General features: G+C 45.0%; 1 protein-coding gene across 3 annotated transcripts in view; it reads right to left on the bottom strand.

Moving 5' to 3' along the window:
• The window catches only part of scai (suppressor of cancer cell invasion), a 115400-nt gene that overhangs the window by 54327 nt on the left and 35085 nt on the right, over window positions 1-25988 (bottom strand). For all 3 annotated transcript variants that reach the window (XM_053617567.1, XM_053617568.1, XM_053617569.1), the window contains exons 4-6: window positions 22934-23029; window positions 22290-22376; window positions 22100-22198 (exon numbers count right to left, since the gene is read on the bottom strand). In XM_053617567.1, coding sequence (XP_053473542.1) covers window positions 22100-22198; window positions 22290-22376; window positions 22934-23029 — 282 coding nt within the window. The remainder of the gene's footprint in view (window positions 1-22099; window positions 22199-22289; window positions 22377-22933; window positions 23030-25988) is intronic.

Here is a 25988-nt window from a genome sequence, read left to right as displayed (position 1 = left end):
TCAAATGTATTTGAAAACGGCAGACCGGAAACGCAAGCTTCATGAGTAGAATTTTCATACTACGCTGCGTGAAGAAAGTTCAAATTTGGTGAACTACGACCTGCTTAATCATATCACATGAACATGTGTGACCAATAAATGATCGCGTCGTCACTGCGTGACCTTCTTAGTAAAAAAAATAATAAATTAAAAATGGAAGCACTAATTTTAATCGGTATCGAGCTATCCTGTACTTTACAACACAGCTTTGAAAGATTATAAAACCAACTTAAAAAGAGTGTCTGTCTGGTTTGTGGAGGAACAAATGGTATATTACATATCCTGTTCCTGCCCATATTCGCAGTGGCGTCTGACAAAAATACGCATGCTTAATGCCTAGTGACCGCCCCATCATACTAAATATTTTTAGATCTTAAAATGAAATACAACATAAAACAAATGCAACCTGAGTAAACACACAATACAGTTTTAATTTTTTTACTGAAGCAAAAAAAGTTATCCAATACCTACCACCAATATGAAAAACTAATTGCCCCCTTAAACTTAAACTCTGGTTGTGCCACTTTTAGCAGCAATAACTGCAACCAAACTGGAGATCAGTCTTTCACTTACTTCTAGGACTAGGATTTAGTCCTATGCTTTGGATCATTGGTTTGCTGCATAACCCAGTTGTGCTTGAGTTTCAACTTACAGACTGAAGACCGGACATTCTCCTTTAGGATTTTCTGGTAGAGAGCAGAATTCATGTTTCCCTCAATTATTGCAGCCCCAAACCATCACACTACCAACACTATGCTTGACCATATATATGATGTTTCTTTTGTGGAATTATGTTTGGTTTAAGCCAGATGTAACGGGACCCCTGTCTTCCAAACAGTTCCACTTTCAATCCAAAGAACAATGGCTCTCACTGTGGTCTTTGGAGTTCCAGAGCCTTTGAAATAGCTTTGTAACCATTTATTTTAATCACCTTCTTTCAATCACCTTCTTCCTCATCATTTCTGGAATTTCTTTCAATTTTGGCATAGTATGTTACTGGGTAAGACCTTTTAACCAACTTAATGCTGTTGAAAAAGCCCTAAGTGTTGATTTGATTGAACAGGGTTTGCAGTAATCAGGCCAGATTGTGTCTACTGTAGTCCAGCTGAACTCCATTATGAATGCAGTATCATAGATTTGGAGAATTAGTAACTACAGGGGTAATTACATTTTCACAAAGGCCCAGTTGGTATTAGATAACTTTTTTTTGCTTCAATAAATAACTATCATTTAAAAATGGTATTTTGTGTTTACTCAGGTTGCCTTTGTTTTATCTTGGATTTTGTTTTCATTTCTGAAACAATTTAGTATGAGATACAGCATGACTAGCAACACTGGAGCAACTGTACTGTCTCCATTCTTGTTCACCCTCTCACCTCTGACTTCTGCTTCAATTCGGGAATGTGCCACCTACAGAAGTTTTAGAATGACTCCTCCATTTTTGGCTGTATCACAGATAATAAGATAATAATAAGGTACAGAGACCTTATCGAAAGCTTTATAAGATGGTGTGACAACAACCACTTCCAGCTCAACATCGGGAAAACCAAGGAGCTGGTGGTGGACTTCTGGCGCAGCAAGCAGCCCCCCACCCCTTTTGCCATAAGGGGGGAGGGAATGGAGATAGTGGACACCTACAAGTTCCTAGAGGTGCAACTCAATAACAATCTGGACTGGTCAGACCACATTTAGGCTATCTATAAGAAAGGACAGAGTAGGATGTTCTTTCTGAGGAGGCTCAGGTCATTTAATGTGTACACCAAGCTGCTATGGATGTTTTACCAGTCTGTGGTGGCCAGTGTTATCTTCTTTGTTGTGGTGTACTGGTGATGTGGCGTTGGGATTGTGGTGCCAACAAACTGAACAAGTTGGTGAGGAAGGCCAGCTCTGTGGTAGGGATGGAACTGGACAGGGTGGAGGAAGAGGATGAGAGGGAAGCTGAAAGCTATCATGGACAATCCTTCTCATTCTCTCTATGCTGAGCTGAGGAGACTCAGCCACAGATTCATCTAGCCATGTGCCTCAAAATGTCTGGAGGACACTTTCGTGCCATCAGCCATCAATCTCCACAATGCAACAATACCCAATACCTCCTACTCCACTGATTGAGTCTCACAGAAACACACACTCAACAGTTAATTGCCATTTTACATACTGTGCACATGTATATAAGTACTGAGGATATTGCACATGTACATATGCAAATAGAACTCTAGCATATGTACATACACACATGTGTTTTATTGTTTCTATTATTTCTATTGTATAGGTATTTATGGGAATTCTTTTCTTTCTTTCTTTGATGTTACCCATCCTACTTCAGCTGCTGTGTCAATTTTAAATTTCCCCTACGGGGGATCAATAAAGGTACATCTTATCTCTTATCTTATACGCATAATTCTAACATTATAAATCCACATTATAATTGCTAACTTTTCTTATTGTTTCAGTGGGCAAACACATGCATAAACTGATACTGATCTTATTTTGGTGTTGTTGGCCCAGCTAGATCAGTTCCCCCTTTGATTAAAGACCATGAATTAATTTTCTAAATGATACAAAGGTGATAAGTATATCTCCGGTCAGAGTCTTCGGTTTCTTTATCATCCCTACCAGTCTACTCCTGTTCCAACTATTACAATGCTTAGGCACAGATGTTCATTTATCTATAAGGAGTTATCTTTCTAAACTGCTCTGTTCTTAGGCAAATACGCCCATTTGCTGTTTCTTTTTCTCCAATGGGCAATTGACACTCTTACCTGTTGCACAAGAAGTGTTCTGTATATTCTCTGTTCTTCTTGAAAAAGAGAGACCTTGCTATATGAACTGTGTGTGTGTGTGTGTGTCAGGCATTTGGAAACTCTCCCAAGCACTTAAGCAGGAAGTGTGCAGCAGGGTGACAGACACCTCTTCTTGTCCTTCTACTCTGCTAGAATCGACAGCTCTGACTAAAACACCTCTTCTCTGAAAAGATCCTGAAGATTTTCTAACAGTTTCCTGGGGGCTCGTCCCAGGGTATCTACTTGGAGTTGAGAATAACTTTATTCTGTTCATTCTGCCTGAAAGTAGATACCTCATGTAATCCCAATTGTAATACATGAGTTGCATAAGCAATTGGAAGTTATTGTTAGATTTTACAACATTATTATTCAAAAGGATTTTGGAATATAAGAGGGAACACCAAGTCTGCCTTGGTTACAAAAGCCTATATCCAAACATTGGCAATAGAGGAACCCAATAAACCTGCATTTGATCCCATGCACGCCTTTTTTCTTTGTTTCTCGACTTTACTTATTGTTTGAATACATTGATCACCACGCTGCATGTTCTTAATCATGGGTGCAGGCTGTGTTATTTATCATGGGTGGAAGTGGTCAGTCTAAATTGAGGATTACCCCTAATGATTGGACGTATAATTGTGGATCTTGCATTTTTACACAAGTTTTTTGTTGACAATTTGGCGGGTTGGACTGAAGATTCCGCCCAATGGCGTCCTTATTCTAGGTCAGGGTCCTTTTGTGAAGGCAATCTAACTATGGCTAAATTACTCATACTCAAGAAATACAAATGCTGGGATTATGATTATATGACACACGCATTAAACAAATGGTTGGATCAGAGACCAACAAACAAACAAAATGAGCGTCAGAACAAACACCATTCTAAATCCAAGAGTAAAACTAAAGTACCTAATAAAGTTATATTAGCTTGTCCCGCCGTTTCCACCCAATGATGCCACCTCCTTATGATTTACTAGGTAAACATCCCACTAGCTCTGAACCAACTGGTAAAACACATCCTTATCAAGAAGCGTGATGATTACTTGCTGTTGCTCAACGTAATGAGAGTACAGGAGCCCCAGTAGAACTGTCAGGTAACACCTCATCTAAACCTAACAAATCCTCTGTACCTAATGAATCAAAATGTAGTGGCACCATTTGTACAAGTAGGTAAGTGTTTCACTCTCAATCCGCCCAGTGCTACAAAGATCAAGGCCATCTGCGATGCTTTGGCTTTGCCAGATAAGCCCGGACATTTTGTTGATTCTCTCAAACATCAGTCCCAATACACTCAATTAACTGGCCCTGATATTTGCTGTCTTATAGAAAGTCCTTGGTCATGACATTACTGAGGAACTTTTAATCGAAGGCGTTGCTGCACTTGACCCCATTCATGATGCGATTCGGGGCACAGGAACCCAAGCAAATCCATATGAGTATGACTCGAGTCTGCCTTTTATACTGAATTGCGTGCGTACCTTTTTGAATCAGAGAGTGAGAGGAAAGCAAGACCTCTCATATGTGGCCAACAATACACTACGCAAATGAGTCCCCTAACACTTTTGTGATTTGCTTCAAAAACGAGTGGGAACACAACTCACGGCTCCCCCTAGGTGAAGAGCATGCCCTCCCCTTTATCAACACTTGTCTGAATAATGTGTTCACAACCTATTAGAATTATGACCCAGAACCTGCAGAGAATGGCTGCGACAGAATTTGTTACTCGTGTTAGGGAGATGGAATCTGCAGGGACTTTTGTAGCTGCTGTTAAAAACAAGGTTAAACCTATGCTGGCATTTAACATTTATGATGGCCAAAACCATCCATCTAGTCAGTATTTGCCTTGCTCACATAATCAGGAACCTGGCAACTGTCTTTGTTACAATATTTCAGGTCATTGGTAAAGAGAGACATTTCAGTTCCCTCTCCGGAAACTGTCACTTTATCATGGTGGAGAGGTTTGTGTGTCAGTATGATCCTGAGGGCTGTGTTGTCTGGAGCCTTGTGCTCCTGGTAGGGTCTACCAAAGCAAAGTGGTCTAAGGGGAGGGGCCAGACTAAGAATGTTTCAAAGAAACCCTCATGAAGAAAGCAAAGAGAGGAAGAGTTACCCTGCCCGGAGGAAGCACGGGGCCCCCGTCTGGAGCCGGGCCCAGAGGGAGGGCCCGACTGCGAGCACCTGGTGGCTGGGTTTGCCATGGAGCCCAGCCGGGCAAAGCCCGAAAAAGCAACGTGGCACACCCCTCTCCATCCTATGGGCCCACCACTCATGGAGTGAACCATGGGGGTCAGGTGCGCTGCTACATGTGTGGCAGTGAAGGTCAGGGGCCTCGACGGACCAGACTCAGGCGGCAGAGGGGACGTGGAACGTCTTCTCTATGTGGGGGAAAGAACTGGAACTTGTGCGGGAGGTGGAGCGCTACCAGTTAGATCTGGTGGGGCTTACCTCTACACACAATCTTGGTTCTGGAACCGTACTCCTGGATAGGGGATGGACTCTATTCTACTCTGGAGTTGACCAGGGTGTGAGGCGCCGGGCGGGTGTGGGGATACTCACAAGTCGAGAGGGTCGCCTATTTACGCCTAAGGGCTGGGGGGGAGGCGACTTTGATTGTTGCCTGTGCATATGCACCAAACACTAGTTCAGAGTACTCAGCCTTCTTGGAGACCCTGAATGGAGTCCTGTATGGGGCACCAGTAGGAGACTCCATAGTTCTGCTGGGAGATTTCAACGCGCACGTGGGCAATGATGGAGATACCTGGAGAGGCGTGATTGGGAGGAACGGCTTCTCTGATCTAAACCCGAGTGGGCATTTGTTGTTGGACTTCTGTGCTAGTCATGGACTGTCTATAACGAATACCATGTTCGAACATAAGGAGGCTCATAAGTGTACGTGGTACCAGAGCACCCAAGGCCAAAGGTCAATGATCGTATCATCTGATCTGAGGCCGCGTGTTCTGGACACTCGGGTGAAGACAGGGGCAGAGCTGTCAACTGATCACCATCTGGTGGTGAGTTGGGTCAAGGGGTGGGGAAAGACTCTGGACAGACCTGGAAAGCCCAAACGGGCAATGCGGGTGAACTGGGAACATCTGGAGGAGGCCCCTGTCTGTGAGATCTTCAACTCACACCTCCGGCAGAGTTTTTTGGGCATCCCTGTGGCGGTTGGGGACATTGAGCCTGAGTGGGCAATGTTCAAAGCCCCCATTGCTGAAGCTGTGGTGGAGAGCTGTGGTCTCAAGGTCTTGGGCGCCTCAAGGGGCGGTAACCCGCGAACATCGTGGTGGACGCTGGTGGTCAGGGAAGCCGTCCGACTGAAGAAGGAGGCCTTCTGGGATGTGTTATCCCAGAGGACTCTGGAGGCAGTTGCAAGGTACTGACAGGCCCAAAGGACTGCAGCCTCTGCCGTGAAAGAGGCAAAGCAGCGGGTGTGGGAGAAGTTCGGCGAGGACATGGAGAAGGACTTTCGGTCGGCACCAAGGTGTTTCTGGAAAACCATCCGCCACCTCAGGAGGGGGAAATGGGGAATCATCCAAGCTGTGTACAGTAAGGATGGGATGCTGTTGACCTCAACTGAGGAGGTAATTGCACGGTGGAAGGAACACTTTGAGGAACTCCTGAATCTGACTAACACACTCTCTATGGTAGAGCCAGAGGTGGAGGCTGATGGGGGATCATCGTCAATTTCCCTGGTGGAGGTCACTGAGGTAGTCAAACAACTACGTAGTGGCAAAGCCCTGGGGATTGATGAGATCTGTCCAGAAAGGCTGAAAGCTCTGGGTGTGGAGAGGATTTCTTGGATGACACGTCTCTTTAACATTGCGTGGAAGTCGGGGACAGTGCCCAAGGAGTGGCAGCGCGGGGTGGTGGTTCCCCTGTTTAAAAAGGGGTACCAGAGAGTGTGTGCCAATTATAGGGGTATCACACTCCTCAGCCTCCCTGGTAAAGTCTACTCCAAGGTGCTGGAACAGCGGGTTCGGCCAATAGTCGAACCTCAGATTGAAGAGGAACAATGCGGATTCTGTCCTGGTCCTGGAACAACGGACCAGCTCTTTACTCTCACAAGGATCTTGGAGGGGGCCTGGGAGTATGCCCATCTGGTCTACATGTGTTTTGTGGGTCTGGAGAAGGCGTATGACCGGGTCCCCAGGGGTTTACTGTGGGAGGTGCTGAGGGAGTATGGGGTGAGGGGTTCCCTTCTTAGAGCTATCCAATCGCTGTACGCCCAAAGCAAGAGCTGTGTCCGGATGCTCGGCAAAAAGTCGGAATCGTTCCAGGTGGGGGTTGCTCTCCGCGAGGGCTGCGCTTTGTCACCAATCCTTTTTGTGATATTCATGGACAGGATATTGAGGCATAGTCATGGTGGGGAGGGGTTGCAGTTTGGTGGCCTGATGAGCTCGTCACTGCTCTTTGCAGATGATGTGATCCTGATGGCATTATTGGTCTGTGACCTTCAGCACTCACTGGATTGGTTCGCAGCTGAGTGTGAAGCACCTGGGATGAGGATTAGCACCTCTAAATCTGAGGCCATGGTTCTCAGCAGGAAACCGATGAAGTGCCTACTAGGGAATGAGTACTTAACCAGAGTGAAGGAGTTCAAGTACCTCGGGGTCTTGTTCACGAGTGAGGGGACATTGGAGTGGGAGATTGGCCGGAGAATCGGAGCAGCGGGTGCGGTATTGCAATCGCTTTACCACACCATTGTGACAAAAAGAGAGCTGAGCCGGAAGGCAAAGCTCTCGATCTACTGGGAAATTTTAGTTCTTACCCTCACATATGGTCATGAAGGCTGGGTAGTGACCGAAAGAACTAGATCGTATAAGCGGCCGAAATGGGTTTTCTCAGGAGGGTGGCCGGTTTCTCCCTTAGAGATAGGGTGAGAAGCTCAGCTGTCCGAGAGGAACTCAGAGTAGAGCCGCTGCTCCTTTGCATTGAAAGGAGCCAGTTGAAGTGGTTCGGGCACCTGGTAAGTATGCCCCCTGGGCGCCTCCCTAGGGAGGTGTTCCAGGCACGTCCAGCTGGGAGGAGACCTCGGGGAAGACCCAGGACTAGGTGGAGAGATTATATCTCCACACTGGCCTGGGAACGCCTCGGGATCCCCTAGACAGAGCTGGTTAATGTGGCTTGGGAAAGGGAAGTTTGGGTCCCCTGCTGGAGCTGCTGCCCCTGCGACCCGATAATGGATAAGCAGTTGAGGATGGATGGATGAAAGAGTGCCGCATGACCTTAACAAACAGCCCACGCCCAATGAACAAACCCAACAGACTTCAACGTCTCATAGTCCCACCGAGAAACTACACTTTAAACAACCATAGCGCTGCTCACAGAACCTCTCTATGCTTTCTTTAGTCTTATCTAATGACCCACAGTCACTATCAATCATTCATTTGTGTGTGTCATATAATCTTTACCCTTTCATGGTTGATACAGGGGCTACATGTACCTCGTTTGGTAGGAAACAATACTGTGGACCTATTTCTGGCTATAGCATTAACTCTGTGGGGATAGATGGTGTTCCTGTTACCTGTCCCAAAACATTCCCTCTCAAGGTCACCAGCCCGATGATCTAGACATTTTGTTCCATCACAGATTTGTTGTAATTTCGTCCTCACCATTTAATCTTTTAGGCCGTGATGTTTTGTCTAAACTGTGCTCCATTGTTCACTCTGTTGTTTCTTTTGAGCCAGAGCCTCAGGATGATCTAATGATTCCCGCAGACCTTGTTTAAGTGCCACGCACGTTGTGGGCAAACCATGCCAAGGAGGTGGGACACATACAGTTAGCTCCGAATATTATTAGGCTGCGCTCCACCACACCAGTGTATTGTAAATAGTACCCGCTTTCCACTGGAAAGGAGGAAGGGTGTATGACCTCATACATTCTGCAGTACGTGGACAACATTCTTCTCTCTGCCATGGACCACACTGTCTGTACACAAGGCTCTCTAGCCCTTTTGAATCACCTGGTGCATTGTGGATTCAAGCTCTCACTCTCAAAACTTCAGTTCTGTCAAACCTTGGTGCACTACCTGGGTTTCTTCATCAGCCAGGGTGAGTGTCGCCTCTCCTCAGACCACCTGAAAGTCATTGTCGAGGCTTCTCCCCCCACAATGCAAAAAGGTATGCTCAGCTTTCGTGGACTGATCAATTACTGCCGTCAGTACATACCTGACTGTTCACACTATGACAAAGTGTTCAGACAATGCTGTTTCAAGGGTCAGCCTCACACTATTGAATGGACTAAGGAGATGATGCACTCTTTCTGTTATCTTAAGCAGTCCTTGAGCTCTGCTCCAGCTTTAGGTCTGCCAGATTACATCTCTGCTTTCCACCTCTACGTCTCTGAAGATGGAAGCACGGCTGCGGGGGTTCTGACCCAAGAGCACTCATGCCTGTTGCACAAGAAGTGTTTTATATATACTCTGTTCTTCTTGAATAAAGAGAGACCTTGCCATATGAACTGTGTGTGCGTGTCATTTGGCAACTCTCCCTTGAGCAGGAAGTGTGCAGCTTGGCGACAGATATCTCTTCTCTTGTCCTTCTACTCTCCTAGAAATGACAGCTCTGACTAAAACATCTCTTCTCTGAAAAGAACCTGAAGATTTTCTAAACAAAACTTATGAATTAGAAGCTCTTCCTGTGACCTGCTACTGCCCTATCTCTCATTTTATGCCTGACCATTCAGTGGCCTAAGTATCTAAGCATCCCATTCAGCCCAATGCTGAATGATTTGATAATAATGAATTTCAAAATTCAAACAGATTAATTATAATCAATTTATATTTGCCTATCTCAGAGTATACTCTGACGATTAACCAAAGTGATTTATTTCCCTAATTCCTGTTACAAATTCCTTTGTTGTATTTCAAGAAAATTAACAAAATAAAGACCTTCATTTGGAATGTCATTCATTTAGCTAGAGAGGGATTTTATTGTACACTGGTCACTTCATCCAGAATAAAATGTGTTGTGTGTTAGAGACAGGACGCAGGTGCATACAATCAGAATTGTGTTTATTTGGGCATATCCAAAATTCATAATAATATGCCTTAGTATTGGTCAAAACATAGGTAGGAAGCATGAAAAAACGCATCAATAATAAGGGAACAATGATTAGAACTTGGAGATGATAAGACTTCACACTGAAAAACTAATCAAAGGTGAACTGAAAACAGGAGAGAACAATCAGGATCTAAACCAGCAATAGGACAGTGCAGATACCAGACACAATTCAAAGCAGAATGCATATGGCCAGACACAATTACGTGATGTAAACAAAACCTGAAACATAGAAGCTCTGTTTGCGCTTGTAGCCATGCTGAGAACACATGCTGAGAACTGCAACACACAACGAGAGGGGGAATTAAATGACACAGAAACAGCCCTTCTTTGGCTTAATGTTGAATATGCTGCTCTTGTCCCACTTCAGCGGCTGTCTATTTGAATCTAATATATTTTTCATAATATGTTAGTCTATTCTTTCTTCCAACTTTAAATATTTTATATAAACATAAGATTATAAGCTCTGTCCTGGCTGTTATGACACGGCGAAATCGGCGCTGCAGTTCACAACGTGTAGTGCCGCCCAGGGACATGGCAGAAGAGGACAACACTTCCCAGCCATATCTGCGCTTGAGTTCACCGGAGGTCTGATTACAAACACCTGCAGACATCTGAAGTTCTATAAGGGCCTCGTTAGCATTAGCCGCTTGCAAAGTAACCGCTCAGCAGCCTCGTCTCTGTTGGTTAACCAAGCCTGATTATTATTAGAAGTGTCTTCCCGGTTCTCGATTTCTGCTTGTCTTTTGACTATGCTTTTCCCTACGCCCCTGTTAACCTGTTTTACCTACATAATCCCGACTCTCATCTCGTTCCATCTTCCGCCTGGTGTCCGTCACACGTCATCATCTCGCCTGCCCGTGTTTGTCTCCGTCAGCGTCTCGTAACAGATTACTTCGCCGTACAATGGAGGCAGCGGGCACCCCGGATTGGGAACATTACATCCTTGAGCAGAACCGCGCGCTAGCGGTGTATTGGGATGAGTTATCCACATTGCGTGCAGAAGTCTCGAGATTGAGCGTTTCCGCATCTACCAACGCCATACCCTCAGCTCTCGCTACACCACCACGGACCGCCCCAGCGTATGATCAGCCCACGCCAGCTGCGCACATTCCGGTGCCGGCTGTGCACATCCCGGTGCCGGCTGCGCACACTCTGCGTCTGCCTATCCTGAGAGATACGCTGGGGAGCCGGAGCCATGCAAGGGCTTCATGTTACAATGCACGCTATTCTTCAAAAGCCACCCGGATATGCCAGAGGTCCGTAAGTTGACCCATTTTATGGAACTACTCTCTGGAACAGCCCTGGCTTGGGCTACGGCGGAGTGGGAGCGAGGAGGCGGTATCAGACCCTCGTTAGCCGACTTCCTCGCTCGTTTCCAGCGCGCCTTTGATCATTCTCCTGATGGCTGGGAGACTGGTGACGAGCTCATGCAACTTAGACAGGGCTCACATACTGCAAGGGAATACACGCTAGAATTTCGCACTATTGCTGCCCGGAGTAGCTGGAATGAACCAGCCCTCAAGACTGCGTTCTGTCGTGGCCTAGATCCGGAGTTACTGCAAGAGTTGGCCTGTCGGGGAGAACAGCTAACTTTTGATGACCTCGTGGACCTGACCATAAGACTGGATCGCCTGCGCCATACCAACCGCCCCGTACCGCACGGTTTATTTCCACCAGAGCCGGGTGCACCGAGCGAACCCATGCAGCTCGGAAGGGCACGGACCCTCGAGGAAGAGAGGGAGAAAAGACATAACGAGTCCCGGTGCTTCTATTGCGGTGAGGGCACCCACGTCATCCGTCAATGCCCTCACAGGAGGCTCCGAGGGACCGAGAGGAGCACAGACAACCCACCTCGTCGTGCCCAGGTGAGTCTAAAACAGTTACATGTATCCCACATATTTGTGGTACCAGTCGTGATAGAACATTCAGGCCGTTCTTTTGTTCTTTCAGCGCTCTACGACTCCGGAGCAGCGGAGAACTTCATAGATGAGAAGACGGTGCAGGAGCTTGGCCTCCCCATACGTCCCCTACTCCGTCCTCACGAGCTCCAATCCATAGACGGGTTGCCTACAGGGGAGGCATAATATCTCACAGCACACACCCAGTCTGCCTTCAAGTTAGCGCCCTCCACCACGGTGGTCCTTTACCTCACAGTCTCCACCAGACACCCGGTCATACTCGAACTACTCTTGCTAGAATGGCACAATCCCCAAATCTCCTGGGCAGACAAGCAACTCACCCAATGGTCCTCATATTGCGTGCAGAATTGTTTGAGGGGTCCCGCGGTCCCTTTGGCCACCACGACTGTGGAGGGTCCCCTGTCGCTTGTCCCGGTCAAGATCCCCCCAGAGTACCGCAACCTCCATGAGGTGTTCAGCAAGGAGAAGGCCAGTTGTCTCCCACCTCACAGACCCTACAACTGTGCCATTGACCTCCTACCCGGGGCAGCCCACCTCGGGGCCGCGTGTACCCGCTCTCCCAAGCGGAGCAGCGGGCCATGGAGGACTACATCCAGGAAGCCCTCTGGCAGGGGTACTTTGGACCCTCCACATCCACTGCATCTGCCGGGTTCTTCGTTGTAGAGAAGAAAGGAGGGGGCCTCCGGCCATGCATTGATTATCGGGCCCCCAACCAAGTGACCGTAAAGTACCGGTATCCTCTGCCTCTCGTCCCCTCAGCCTTGGAACAGTTACAGTCCGCTACCATCTTCACTAAGCTGGACCTACACAGCGCTTATAACTTGATCCGTATTAGGGAGGGGGACGAGTGGAAAACGGCCTTCAGCACCACTTCTGGACATTATGAGTACTTGGTCATGCCGTATGGGCTCGCTAACGCCCCCTCCGTGTTCCAGAACCTGATCAATGATGCCCTAAGGGACATGCTGGGAAGGTACGTTATCGTCTACATCGACGATATTCTGGTGTATTCGACCTCCTTAGAGGAGCATGTCCAGCATGTCCGGCAAGTACATCAACGCCTACTGCAGTACCAGCTTTACGTAAAGGCCGAGAAATGCAAATTCCATCAGCACACAATCTCTTTTCTAGGGTATGTCATTAGCCCAAGGGGAGTCGCCACGGACCAGCGTAAGATTCAGGCGGTCGTGGCGTGGCCCACTCCGCGAACCATCAGGGAGTTGCAGCGTTTCCTTGGCTTCGCCAATTTTTACAGAAGATTCATTAGAGACTTTAGTAAAGTAGCGCAACCCCTGACGTCCCTCCTGAAAGGTAAGCCCCGGCAACTTCTTTGGACCCCAGTCGCCCAGGTGGCTCTGGAGAAGCTTAAGCGGGCTTTCACCACGGCTCCCATTCTCCGACACCCGGATCCCTCCCGGCCGTTTGTCATGGAAGTAGACGCGTCCGAAGTGGGAGTGGGAGCCATTCTGTCACAAAGGTATGGCGAGAAACCCAAGTTGCACCCCGTGGCATTCTTTTCCTGGAAATTGTCGCCAGCAGAACGCAACTATGATGTGGGGAACCGTGAACTCCAGGCTGTTAAGCTGGCCCTAGAAGAGTGGAGACACTGGCTGGAGGGGGCCGTACACCCATTTGTTATCTTCACGGACCATAAGAACTCGGAGTACCTGCGAACCGCCAAACGCCTCACTCCTCGCCAGGCCTGCTGGTCCCGATTCTTTTCCAGATTCCAGTTCACCCTGTCTTACCGGCCTGGTTCAAAGAACACAAAGGCTGACACCCTGTCTCGCATTTATGCCCCTGAGGGGCTGATGGATCAGGAGAGTTACATTGTGCTTCCCTCCTGCATAGTGGGCGCCTTGGAGTGGCCCCTAGAGCAGAACTTAGCCCGTCTCCCCAGCTCACAAATCCCAGCAGCCTGTCCTCCCGACAAGCAGTTCGTGCCGAAGTAGTATCGTCTCGAACTCATCACCTGGGCCCGCACGACTTTGGCCACGGGCCACCCGGGGGCCCGCCGCACGTACCAACTGCTGGCCGAGAAGTTCTGGTGGCCCAACATGCCCAGAGAGGTTCAGCGCACTGTATCCTCGTGTTCCTCTTGCGCTCAGTTCAAGGGACCGCGTGCGCTACCGGCTGGGAAGTTGGTGCCCTTACCCATACCTGAACGTCCGTGGTCCAATCTGGCCCTAGGTTTCATAACAGACTTGCCGAAGTCGCAGGGAAACTCCGTGATACTGGTGGTCGTAGATCGGTTTTTGAAGTCCCTGCGCCTAATTCCTCTACCAGCCATTCCATCCGCCTTCACAATGGCAGAACTCCTGTTTCAACATGTCTTTCGTTACTTCGGCATCCCCGAGGAGATTGTGACTGATAGGGGGCCACAGTTCACATCTCGTGTTTGGACTAGTTTTATGAGGAAGATGGGGGTTACCGTTAATCTCACTTCTGGGTACCACCCCCAGGCCAACGGACAGGCAGAACGGGCCAACCAAGAGGTCATACGGTTCCTTCGGACCTATTGCTCCACCAACCCAGGGGACTGGAGCCAATTCCTACCGTGGGTGGAATACGCCCAGAACTCGCTACGGCATTCCGCCACTCAGCTCACCCCGTTCCAGTGTGTCTTGGGTTACCAACCACCATTATTCCCTTGGAACGCGTCTCACACGGACTCGCCAGCAGTGGACGAGTGGTTCTGCCAGAGCGAACAGGTCTGGGAACGTGCCCATCAACAGCTGGTGAAGGCGTCCCACACCGCCAAACGAAAAGGCCAACCGGCGCCGGAGGGCTCACCCCAATTATCGACCCAGGGACAGGGTGCGGCTCTCCACAAGAGATTTGAAATCACCCCGTACGGGCACAAAACTTCAACCGAAATATATTGGGCCCTTCCGAGTTCTGAGGCAGATTAATGAGGTCACGTATCGTCTGGACCTTCCGAGACACAGTCGCATCGCCCAGTCTTTCCACGTCTCACTTCTCAAACCAGTGATCTCGGGGCCCTTGGCCACAGCGGTGCCGGAGGACTCCCCACCGGAACCGCTGGAGATAGAAGGCCACCCAGCCTACCGCGTCCGCGACATTCTAGACTCCAGACTGAGGAGGGGAGGACTTCAGTATCTGGTAGACTGGGAGGGGTATGGACCAGAGGAGCAGTGCTGGGTTTCAGCCCCAGACATCCTGGATGCAGGCCTGCGTAAAGACTTCCATGCGGCTCATCCAGACAAACCGGGTGCCCGGAGGGGGGAGAGGCCTCGGAGGACTTTGGCTCCCGGAGTGAGCCCTTTGGGAGGCTCATTACGACACGGCGAAATCGGCGCTGCAGTTCACAACGTGTAGTGCCGCCCAGGGACATGGCAGAAGAGGACTACACTTCCCAGCCATACCTGCGCTCGAGTTCGCAGGAGTTCTGATTACGAACACCTGCAGACATCTAAAGTTATATAAGGGCCTCGTTAGCATTAGCCGCTTGCGAAGTAACCGCTCAGCAGCCTCGTCTCTGTTGGTTAACCAAGCCTGATTATTATTAGAAGTGTCTTCCCGGTTCTCGATACGCTTTTGCCTATGCCCCTGTTGACCTGTTTTACCTGCATAATCCCGACTCTCATCTCGTTCCGTGTTCCGCCTGGTGTCCGTCACACGTCATCTCCTTGCCTGCCCGCGTTTGTCTCCGTCAGCGTCTCGTAACACTGGCATTACAAACAGTCATTGGAGCAAGCCAATAATGCTCAAAACCAGCAGAGAAACTGTGGCTATAAAAATGTCTACATACTAAGGATGTCACGATACCAAAAATCTAGTAGTCGGTACCGATACCACCAAAAGTACAAGATACTCAATACCAAAGTCAATACCACGGTCTGGTATAAAAATAAAATTAAAAAAATAAAATTAAAAAACTCTGCTGGAGGACATCCTCCCCTGGCTGATACTGGCAAAGAGAGCGAGAGAGAGAGAGAGAGAGAGAGAGAGAGAGAGAGAGAGGGAGAGGGTATTTTAGTTATCAAACACTGTCTGACAATGAGTCTCTGGAGGTGTACTCCTAAACACGTGCGCACGCGCACACACACACCCCTTATACTCTGAATGCAAGCATTAGTTTAAATTCACTGATATGGTGGCAGGCCAAAACTAAATATTTATTAGTGACATTAGGCTACATTTAGCTGACAGGACACGGGCTGAATGGCGATGCATGGTGGTCCATTAGGAGGTAGTTTATAACATCGCAATGCGTTCGCGTCATTAACAAATAACTGGCTATCGCAAACATTACATGTAGCATAACGTTAGCTGGTTTCACGGCCACAATGCCAGCTGCCTCAAACAAATATAATATAGGACCATCTTTCAGGTGCTTTGCCAAATTCCAGGTGTTTCCTCGCTTTGTTTGAAATGAACGATAGCATCGGTTGCACACCGGGAACTGATACTAGCTTTCCTCTCTTTTCATCTCAACGAGTCGGGGCAGAGCTAAACTTGTTAAGCTAAGCTAAGCTAATCTGTAGTTTTTCCCGTGTGCTTGTAGGCGTTCCTCTTCTTCTACACCACTTGTGGACTGACTAAAACAGTTGCGCGTATTTGCTGCCCCCATCAGGTCTGGAAGAATCGCAACCCCGGTACTTTCGGTACTTTCGTTACAAACGCTACCCCGCTACTGCAGAAAAACAAGTACCGTCACGTTTTAAGAATGTTGGTACCGACTTGGTACCGAAGTATCGGTTCTCGTGACATACCTACTACATACCCGTTAAAATGATATGTTTTTGTGAAAGAAATAAATAAATAAGCCAAGATAAATCATGCTGTTTTTCCACCTTAAACAAAATTCAAGTTAAAAACAAATAGAAATGTTTTATGGGGAAAAATAAAAAAAAAACTTGGTTGCAAATCTGTGCACATCCATTAACTTGATAAAGTACCCTTTCCTTGTAATACAGCACTCAGTCTTTTTGGGTAAGAGTCTACCAAGTTGACACATCCTATTTTGGCAATTATCATCCCACTTCCTTGCAAAGATGTTTCAGGTCTATCAAATTGAGAGGGAATGTCCTGTGCACAGGCCTCTTCATGTCATGCCACAGTTTTTGGAATTTTTTTTTGTTTTTTTTTTTAGGAAATTAGATTAGATCTGTGCTCTAACCTCATAATGTTTCTGTAAAATTAGCCTAAAACGCCTATCCAAGGCATAACCAAAGTAAAATTAAAGCTGTCCTTGAACCATTTGGAGTACACGCATGGTTTTGGTCTCTTTTGAAGAGGTGACACTGAATTTTTTTATCCAGGAGTTAGAATCACTGTAAGTGCTACTGGTATTGAGTAATAGAAGCTTGAACATAAACTTGAAATACATGTGGGTTTTTCCCCCACGTGATTTGTGTGTGTGTAGATGACTATTAGCTGGAAAACACAATTGGACCACATCATGAAGCCTTTCCTAGTCCAAGTTCAAATTTGACAATACCAAAGTAAATTTATATTTGACACTTTTTTCTAAGGGCATGTCAAAGCGTTTTACCAAAATCACCTTTTGGAGATTCCAAAGGGCCCTTGGTAACCAAGTACACAAACCGAGGATAAAAAGGCTACTACTCTTGATATTTTAAAAATTATTTTGAACACTAATGAAAGGTGACACTAAGTGCTATTACATCACATATCCAGCAAGCTACAAAATGCATATTTATATGTACATTCATAATTGAAACCTTTTTGCACTTTTTCACCACTGGTTATGCAGCTTTATGCAGGGACTTTTAAATTGAAGTGTTGAAACTCACCCATGAACCAAGATATTATTTTGAGAATTTCATTGGCTATATGATGGGCCAGTCATTGACGCAATTGTTAGCAATAGGCTCTAGCTTTTCATGAAGTAAAGGGGGATGGCTCTTCTCTTCAGCACAGACTCTCATGGGATTTTGAAGGCTATGGACAGGACATGGAAGCTCGTATTGGTTCAAATGAGGTACCATTTGAAAGGTCACAGCCCAGAGGCCATTTTGAAATCTACCAATACGGGATATTCATTCGTGAACTGAAGAGATAAGCGAGAAAACGTGATATTCCGAGAAATCTTACGGTAATTTGAAATGATGCAGCAAAAGTCTGTGGGGATTTACTGATGCAAAATGTGTTTTGGATTAAATATTTTTAGATAACTGGATTGTTTGGATGTTTGTCAGTGTAACAAGACAGTTTTTGTTGGAATGTTATGGATCAGAGGACTACTATGAGGCTTCAAGTGTGAGTTGCCTCCGTTTCATAAGTGTTGGTTTGTAAGTCGGTGGTCTGACAGACGTTGACTGTAGCTATTGTGATTTATTGTTTAAACAGTTTCTATCAATCAAATCACAAGATTCTTAGGTTCCAACGGTTTATCGCATGAGCACCTACGTACACACAGAAGCTGTGTCCATGGCAAAGTTGTGCACAACAACACAAAAAAATGTTATTGTCAGTATCAGAAGGCTAAATGGGCCATTCCAAAACATTGATCTTTTTCTTCTGAAGACATTCCTTTGTTGACTTGGATTTGTGCTGGATGGTGAAATTGTTCTTCGTCTTCAGCTGTCTAACAGAGGCCTAAAGGGTTTGTGCCAAAATAGATTGGTATTTGGAGTTATCCATGATTCCCTCTATTTTGAGAAGAGAAGCAGCCCTATAGTGTGGTGATGCCACCACCATGCTTCACCATGGATATGGTGTTCTTTTGTTGATGAGATGTCTTGTTTTTGCACCAAACATATACTTTAAAATTATGCCCAAACATTCTACAGTCATGTGAAAAACACCCCATGGAAAAAAGTATACCCCATGGAGATTGTTGGCTTTTTTTTTTTTTTTTTGGATTAGCAAACATTTTATCAGCTTTTAAACAGTGCTTATTAATGAAGTTTATATACTTGAACAAAACCACAAGGAAAACTTGCTTTTTCAATCACTTATTCAAAAGAAATACCAGTAGATGTGATATTCTTCTGTGGAACAATTAAGTACACCCTTTAGCAGAAATAAATTCTTTTAGGCATTTTGCATAACTGTCCACCAGTCTTGCTGGAGTTTAGACCATTCTTCCATGCAATAGTCTTTCAGTTGCAAGATGTTTGAAGGTTTTCTTGCATGTACTGCCCCTTTCAAATCCCCCCAACCACAACATTTCAATGGGATTCAAATCCAGGCTTTGACTAGGCCATTCCTATACAGCCTCCATTTCTTCTTTTTGAGCCATTCCTTGGTGGATTTGCTAGTGTGCTTAGGATCATTATCCTGTTGAAAGGTCCACGTTTGGTTCAACTTCAACTTCAGGACAGATGGCCTCACATTATCTTCAAGCACTCTTTGATATCAAAGAGGTGATCTTCAGCTGGTGATGCAGAATTCATAGTTGAATCAATGAAGGCAAGCTGTCCAGTCCCTGAGGCAGTGAAGCAACCCCAAACAATAACATTTCCATCACCATGCTTCACAGTTGGTATGAGGTGCTTCTCCTGAAAACTGTCTTTGCGCCAAACATGTCTGCTTGCGTCAACTCCATCTTTGATTAGATTGTCGAGAGCATATTATTTCAAAAGGCCTGGTCTTTGCCTATATGCTCATTGGCTAACTGTAGTCTTGCAAAGGCTTTTTCCTGGCACGCCACACATGCAAGTCAAATTTGTGCAATCTCTTTCTGATTGTAGAGGCATGCACTTTGGGGATTTGAATTCGGAGTTCGATGGAGTAGGACGTGAAGTTGGAGGCTCCTGCTGATTTCGATTAAAATTGTAATTAATTAGTGCTTTTCAGCCATACAATAGATTTTGACTTATTCTACTCTGTTTCCTTGTTTGCACTTTTAACTTTGTGGTGTGTTAAAATGTCTGGAAAGAACATGAAAACCTGTGGTAGCATTCAGACACAACTGAGGCCAAGTGTGCGTGCCGTGAGTGAGTCCCCTTCTTCCCCTGAATCTGTGTCACTGAGCGGTGACTTTGATTTCACCGCACTCAGGCTGGAGCTGCTGGCTCCAGGAAGGACATCGCCGATATTTTTGAAAAGGAGCTCCAGGAGACTTTCAGGGTTGCGTTGTCTGCTGTTCAGCTTGGCCTGGAGGCCGTGAAAACACAGCTGGCTAGTGATAAAGTTGCTACCGAGGCGACCATATCAACACTGAAAGGTACTGTTGGGGAAATGGAGCACGCTCTCTCCGGTTGCACCGATGACATGGCTCACATGAAGACTACTATCAAGTCTCTCACTGCGACCGTGACTCAATTAGAGAATAAATGTGAGGATTTGGAGTCGAGGTCACGGCGCAATAACATTAGGATAGTGGGAGTTCCAGAGGGTGCTGACACATGTACAACTGCTGCTGTAGCGGCCTTGTTAAAAGAGGCGTTTGGTCTGGAGAAGGAGCCGGTTTTGGACCGGTCCCACCGGACCCTTCAGCCGAAGCCCAAGCCTGGTGAACGACCATGAGCTATTGTGTGCAGATTCCACTATCACAGTGACTGTGTTGACATTTTACGCCGTGCGAGAGAGCTCCAGCGGATTAAAATGAGGGATTTGACCATCTCCGATTTTCCCTGACTACACAGCCAAGATAGCCCGGGCCACATTTAACGAGGTACGGCGTCAACTTCATGGTATTGAGGGTGCTCGCTATGGAATACTTTACCCAGCCCGGCTTCGCATTACATATAACGGTGTTCAGAAGGACTTTATTTCAGCGGAGGAAGCAGGAGACTATGTTAAACTCTTGATATCGGGGTGAACTGCATCACCTACACACCTTCATCTTTTTCGCTCTTCTTTTATTTTTATTTTTTGCACTTGGCCTTCCAGCTCTACAGTATTTGGATTTTTATTGAAGATATCATCTTTGCATTACTTCACCTAGATTTTGTGGACTCACTCCTCTTAAATCTACTTCGGTATTAATGTGGTTCTCTGTTTTGATGCTCTGACTGGGTTAGAGTTTCTGTTTATTTAATTTTATTAGTGTTTTTTCCTCGGCTTTACTTGCTACACTGTTATATTATTTGTTACAAGTCTTTAAAAGTTAAGGACATTATATTTGTTATTGTGCGCAGACTGTTTATCAGACTTGAAGTCAGTAGGGGCTTTTTCTCTTACTGGAACTTTTTGTCTTGGTAATTTTTTTGGTTAGTTCAGCTTACTCTCCGAGTTGTTTTCACATTGTGGACAACTTTTGGTTATTGTGGGAAACACTGCTGTCGCATTTGTTTTATGGAGACTTTGGGTGTGTGTGTGTTTGGAGGATTGTGAGAGTAAACAGAACATGCAAATGCTTTGAAGGATGTGAACTGGAACGGAGTAATGTCAGTCAATTGCGAATCTGTTTTTAGAGGATTTAAACCTAACATGGTGAACAAATTATATTATAGAATTCAGGCAATTTTACTGGGGTTATCTCATATAGTGTGGCAAGTAATAATCTGGAAAGACCTTTGTAATATCACAGTCTAAAACTGGATTTAAAGAGAAGCAAATCTGTAAATGAATCACATGAAAATGAATCATATGTAAATGAATCACATGAAATTGAATCACATGTAAATGTATCATATGAAAATGAATAAATAAATTAAAATGTAGAGGCATGCACTTTGACACCAACAGTTGCAATACTAAGTAGCAGAAACTGTGATGAAATTTTGGGGTTCTTGGAGACTTCTTTTTGCATCAGACAATCTGCTCTTGGGCTGAATTTGCTGGTATGGACAGTCCTGAACAAATTGGTCATTTGAAATCTGCGCCAATTGTAGATTATTTCCCTTACAGTGGAATGATATATCTCTAATAATTTGGAGCTCTTTTTAAATCCCTTGCCAGATTCATAGACATCCACAACCTTTTTTTTCTGAAGGCTTTACAGAACTCTGTAGATCTTGGCATGATGACACCACACACACCTCAATAGCAAAGTTTCCAGCTGTCTTCCCTAAGTAGGTTCTGATCACTGGCACGCAATCTTGAACACCTGATTCAAATTGTATGGATTTGAAGGTGTGATAAATGTAGGCATGCACTTACATTTTCCATGTGACCGATCTGTTTTTTTTTTTTTTTGTTAATTTAAACTTTGAAAATTACTACAAAAGGTCAATTTTAAGTATCAGTTGATATAGTGTATCACCTTTATTAATAGCCACTGTTTCAAAGAGGATCAAATGTTTGCTTGTCCAAATATATCAAGAAAACAACAATTTCCATGTGGTGTACTTATTTGTTCACATAAATTGGGTATATTTCATTTTAGGCCTGATTGTTCTTTTAACAACAAGTCAATTCTCACCTGTCCTCCTTGTTGACCTGGTAGTAATATGAGCGCTGGCGGATGGCTGAGTAGAAGGAAAATGCTTCATTTAAGTAGCTTGTTTCTGAGGTACGGAGGCTGAGGGAGGACAGCATGAGGAATACACTCATCAGAGCATTCTGAGATCCTACAATGAACAAACCAAGGCTTTTAGGAAAAGCAGCCTTACTAGTAGTGGTAGTAGAGCTGACCGATTTTGGAGGCCACCTCACCGATCTGCCACCTCTTGAGGCCATATCGACTGTCCAGCACCTGTCTGTTCTCCCGTTTATCACACACATACGCACGCACGCACGCACGCACGCACGCACACACACACACACACACACACACACACAAACTTTTGAGGGTGCACACAATGACTTATTATTATTATATTTTATTTAAATATTCTCAGTACTTCCATATAAAACTGATATGGAGAGCATTATGAGCTCAGGTGGATGTCACTAAATAAGATTTATGGATTTGGACAAATTACAATATTAGAGAATGACATGGTATCAGTAAACATTGCTCAGCAGAAACTATGCACTACGTTAGCTAACTAGTTAAGTTAAATATGATGTACATATACAATTAGTGCAATCCACCTTTAACAAATCTAAGCTAGTTAGCAGTTAGCTCACTGGCTAGCAATTCAGAGCAGGAATTCCACCCAAATTGTGTCCATGATCCTGGCTCTTTATTAGTGTAAATGTTCTGGCTGTTTGTCATTTCTTGAAAATCACAGGAAAAAAAACATTTGCTGTACATGATAATTATTATTAGCTTCTTACTTTAAATTATTATTATTTGGAATTTATGGCCGACCTGTGCTGTTGCTGAAACTTCCAAAGTTTGGTATAGACATCGAAGGTACGGCCAAAATAGGACTGCCACTGCTTGTGTCCATACTGAGGGAGATCTCTATAATTGGGAGTGGGGGGAGGGGGAACACAGACATTAATCACATTACACAGCATTTTTTTTTATCATTAAGTAGTAAAGACAGTAAACTGGGAATAAACAATAAGAGACTGAAAGAGGAAGCAATAATTGCTTATTGTATACATTTTCCCTCTATTTTATTTACTGTATTTTGTGAGCCAGTGAGTGTAAATAATCTGTCATTTTTATCATTCCTAATAATATGACAGTAAAGCGGAGGTAAGAGAGGAAAGAGTGCAGGATGAGTGACAAAAGAGATATGTGGGGGGTGTAGGAGTGTGGATAGGTGACAAAGCTAGGGCTGTGGTGACTCATAGTTATAACTTTCACCCTTTTCTTACTTTTTTGCTCTCACTTTCTCCCTCATTTGCATTTCCTCTTAGTCACGCCCTTGTTCCCTACCTCCGGCACCATTTTCCTCCTCTCTCGTTTCCATTCTTTCTGTCTGATCATATCTCACTCATTTTCCCATTCTCTCCTTTCACCCAAGAGAGCACTAGGCTGCACTGGCATCATCATGGAGTTGTTATGACAACACACATGGGCGGTAGATGTGCGCGCGCACACACACACACACACACACACACACACACACACACATACACACACTTCACCATCTCCCTTTCCTCATTTACACAAATCACACAACAAGCTTCAGCACACCACATTCTCCCACATTACCCACATGGAGGTTTCCACTGCAAAACTGACAGCTCTATCTAACCCCCAACCCCCCCCCCCGAGAGGGGTCACTCGTGTGTCTATCATTTGAGCCATTAAGAGAGCAAGTGCTACTTCACCTGGGGCTCTGGCACTATTTTTAATAAACATTAAATTTTATAAGTATGTTTCAGACTTTTTTTTGTATGTGTGAAATTACACATTGTGTAACAGTTCATGCAACTGCCATTTGTTTTCATTTTGTGCCATTTGGAGAGGTTATTTTGTGCCTTTTTAAAAAAAAAAAAAAAAAGTTTGCTATTTCTAGAAGTCTGCAATTTTTAAAGGCTTTGTGCCATTTTTATAAGCTTTTTGCCATTTAGAGAGGTTTTATGTCATTTAGAGATGTTAAAAGTAAACAATTTTTTAAAATAATTTTTAAAACATAAATTCTGAATATGTTGCCCCAGGTAGGCTAGGTAAAAGAAGAAATACTTGAAATAACTGCTAATTCTTAAAGTCTTAAGTGTCTACTTTCATATGAGCCATTAACCACTACTGTGGTGTGTATCACAAAACAAATCAATGCTGAACACAGGTACCCCCAAAACAGACAAAAATGCCATTTTTTGGCTACCGCGAAAAGTTGTTAAAAACACTTGAGAAAATGGAAGTTTAGATGGAGTTTGTTGAATTATTTGCTAGACCTATGGGATTTAGCAGGCCAAATTGATTTGCAGGTGTTCCCATGCTCAATCATGTTTATGGACTAAGTCACAAACAGATTAGGCCCCTTGTCATCCTGGGAATATCAGTGTTGTGTTCTGCTTGCACATGAAGCACAAAAGACAACCTCAGAGTCTGGCCAGCAACTGATCGTCTAGTTCACTAACATCTTTCATGGTGCATAACCTGTTAACTTTGCACAACCGAGCATCTTACTGAAAAATTGCACTTTACTTAAACCTTTATAAATAGACAGCATTAATAAACCAGTTACAGGTTAAATGAATAACATTGATTATCTTGTTACAATGGCACCTGTCAGAGGCATGGGATATATTCGGCAGCAAGTGAACAGTCGGTACTCAAAGCTGATGTGCAGGAAAAATGGGAAAGTGTAAGGATCTGAGCAACTTTGACAAGGGCCAAATTGTGATGGCTAAAGGACTGGATCAGCGCATCTCCAAAACCGCAGGTCTCATGGGGTGTTCCCAATATGCAGTGGTTAGTACAGTGCCTTGCAAAAGTATTCACCCCTCTTGGCATTTTTCCTATTATGTTGCCTTACAACCTGGAATTAAAATGGATTTTTGAAGGGATTTTATCAATTGATTTACACAATATGCCTAACCCTTTGAATATTTTTATTGTGAAACAAACAAGAGCATGGATATGTATTAACCCCGCCTCCTAGGATGGGTTCTGCTGGTGTACAGCAATCTTTAAGTCATACCACAGATTCTCAATTGTATTGAGGTCTGGGCTTTGAATAGGCCATTCCAAGACACTGAATTGTTTCCCCTTAAACCACTCAAGTGTTGCTTCAGCAGTATGCTTAAGGTCATTGTCCTGCTGGAAGACCCTCCATCCCAGTCTCAAATCTCTGGAAGACTGAAACAGGTTTCCCTCAAGAATTATCCTGTATTTAGCACCATACATCATTCCTTCTATTCTGACCAGTTTCCCAGTCCCTGCTCATGAAAAACATCCCCATAGCATGATGCTTCCACCACCATGCTTCACTGTGGGGATGGTGTTCTTCCACATTTTTGGGGAGTCTCCCACATACCTTTTGGTGAACAGCCAATGTGTTTGCTTATTTATTTATTTTTTTAAAGCAATGGCTTTTTTTCTGGCCATTTTTCCATAAAGCCGAGCTCTGTGGAGTGTATGGCTTAAAGTGATCCTATGGACAGATACTCCAATCTCCGTGTGAAGCTTTGCAGCTCCTTCAGGGTTATCTTTGGTCTCTTTGCTGCCTATCTGATTAATGTCCTCCTTGCCTGGTCCATGAGTTTTGGTGGGTGGCCCTCTCTTGGCAGGTATGTTGTGGTGCCATTTTCTTTCAATTTTTTTAAGTTTTTTTTTAATGTCACTTCAACATTTTGGACTATTTTGTGCATGTCCATTACATGAAATCCAAATAAAATCCACTTAAATTACAGGTTGTAATACAATAAAATTTAGTTTAGTTGAATACTTTTGCACTGTACCTATGGGTCAGTCCACCTCAAGTGGTCCAATAATTTTCACAGAAAAAAGTCCTCGAGGGCTA

The sequence above is a fragment of the Ictalurus furcatus genome, chromosome 28 (genome assembly GCF_023375685.1).
Source record: "Ictalurus furcatus strain D&B chromosome 28, Billie_1.0, whole genome shotgun sequence".
In the NCBI taxonomy this organism is placed as follows: domain Eukaryota; kingdom Metazoa; phylum Chordata; class Actinopteri; order Siluriformes; family Ictaluridae; genus Ictalurus; species Ictalurus furcatus.
The sequence above is the reverse complement of the archived record's forward strand: the minus strand, read 5'-3'. Positions and strand labels throughout refer to the sequence as shown.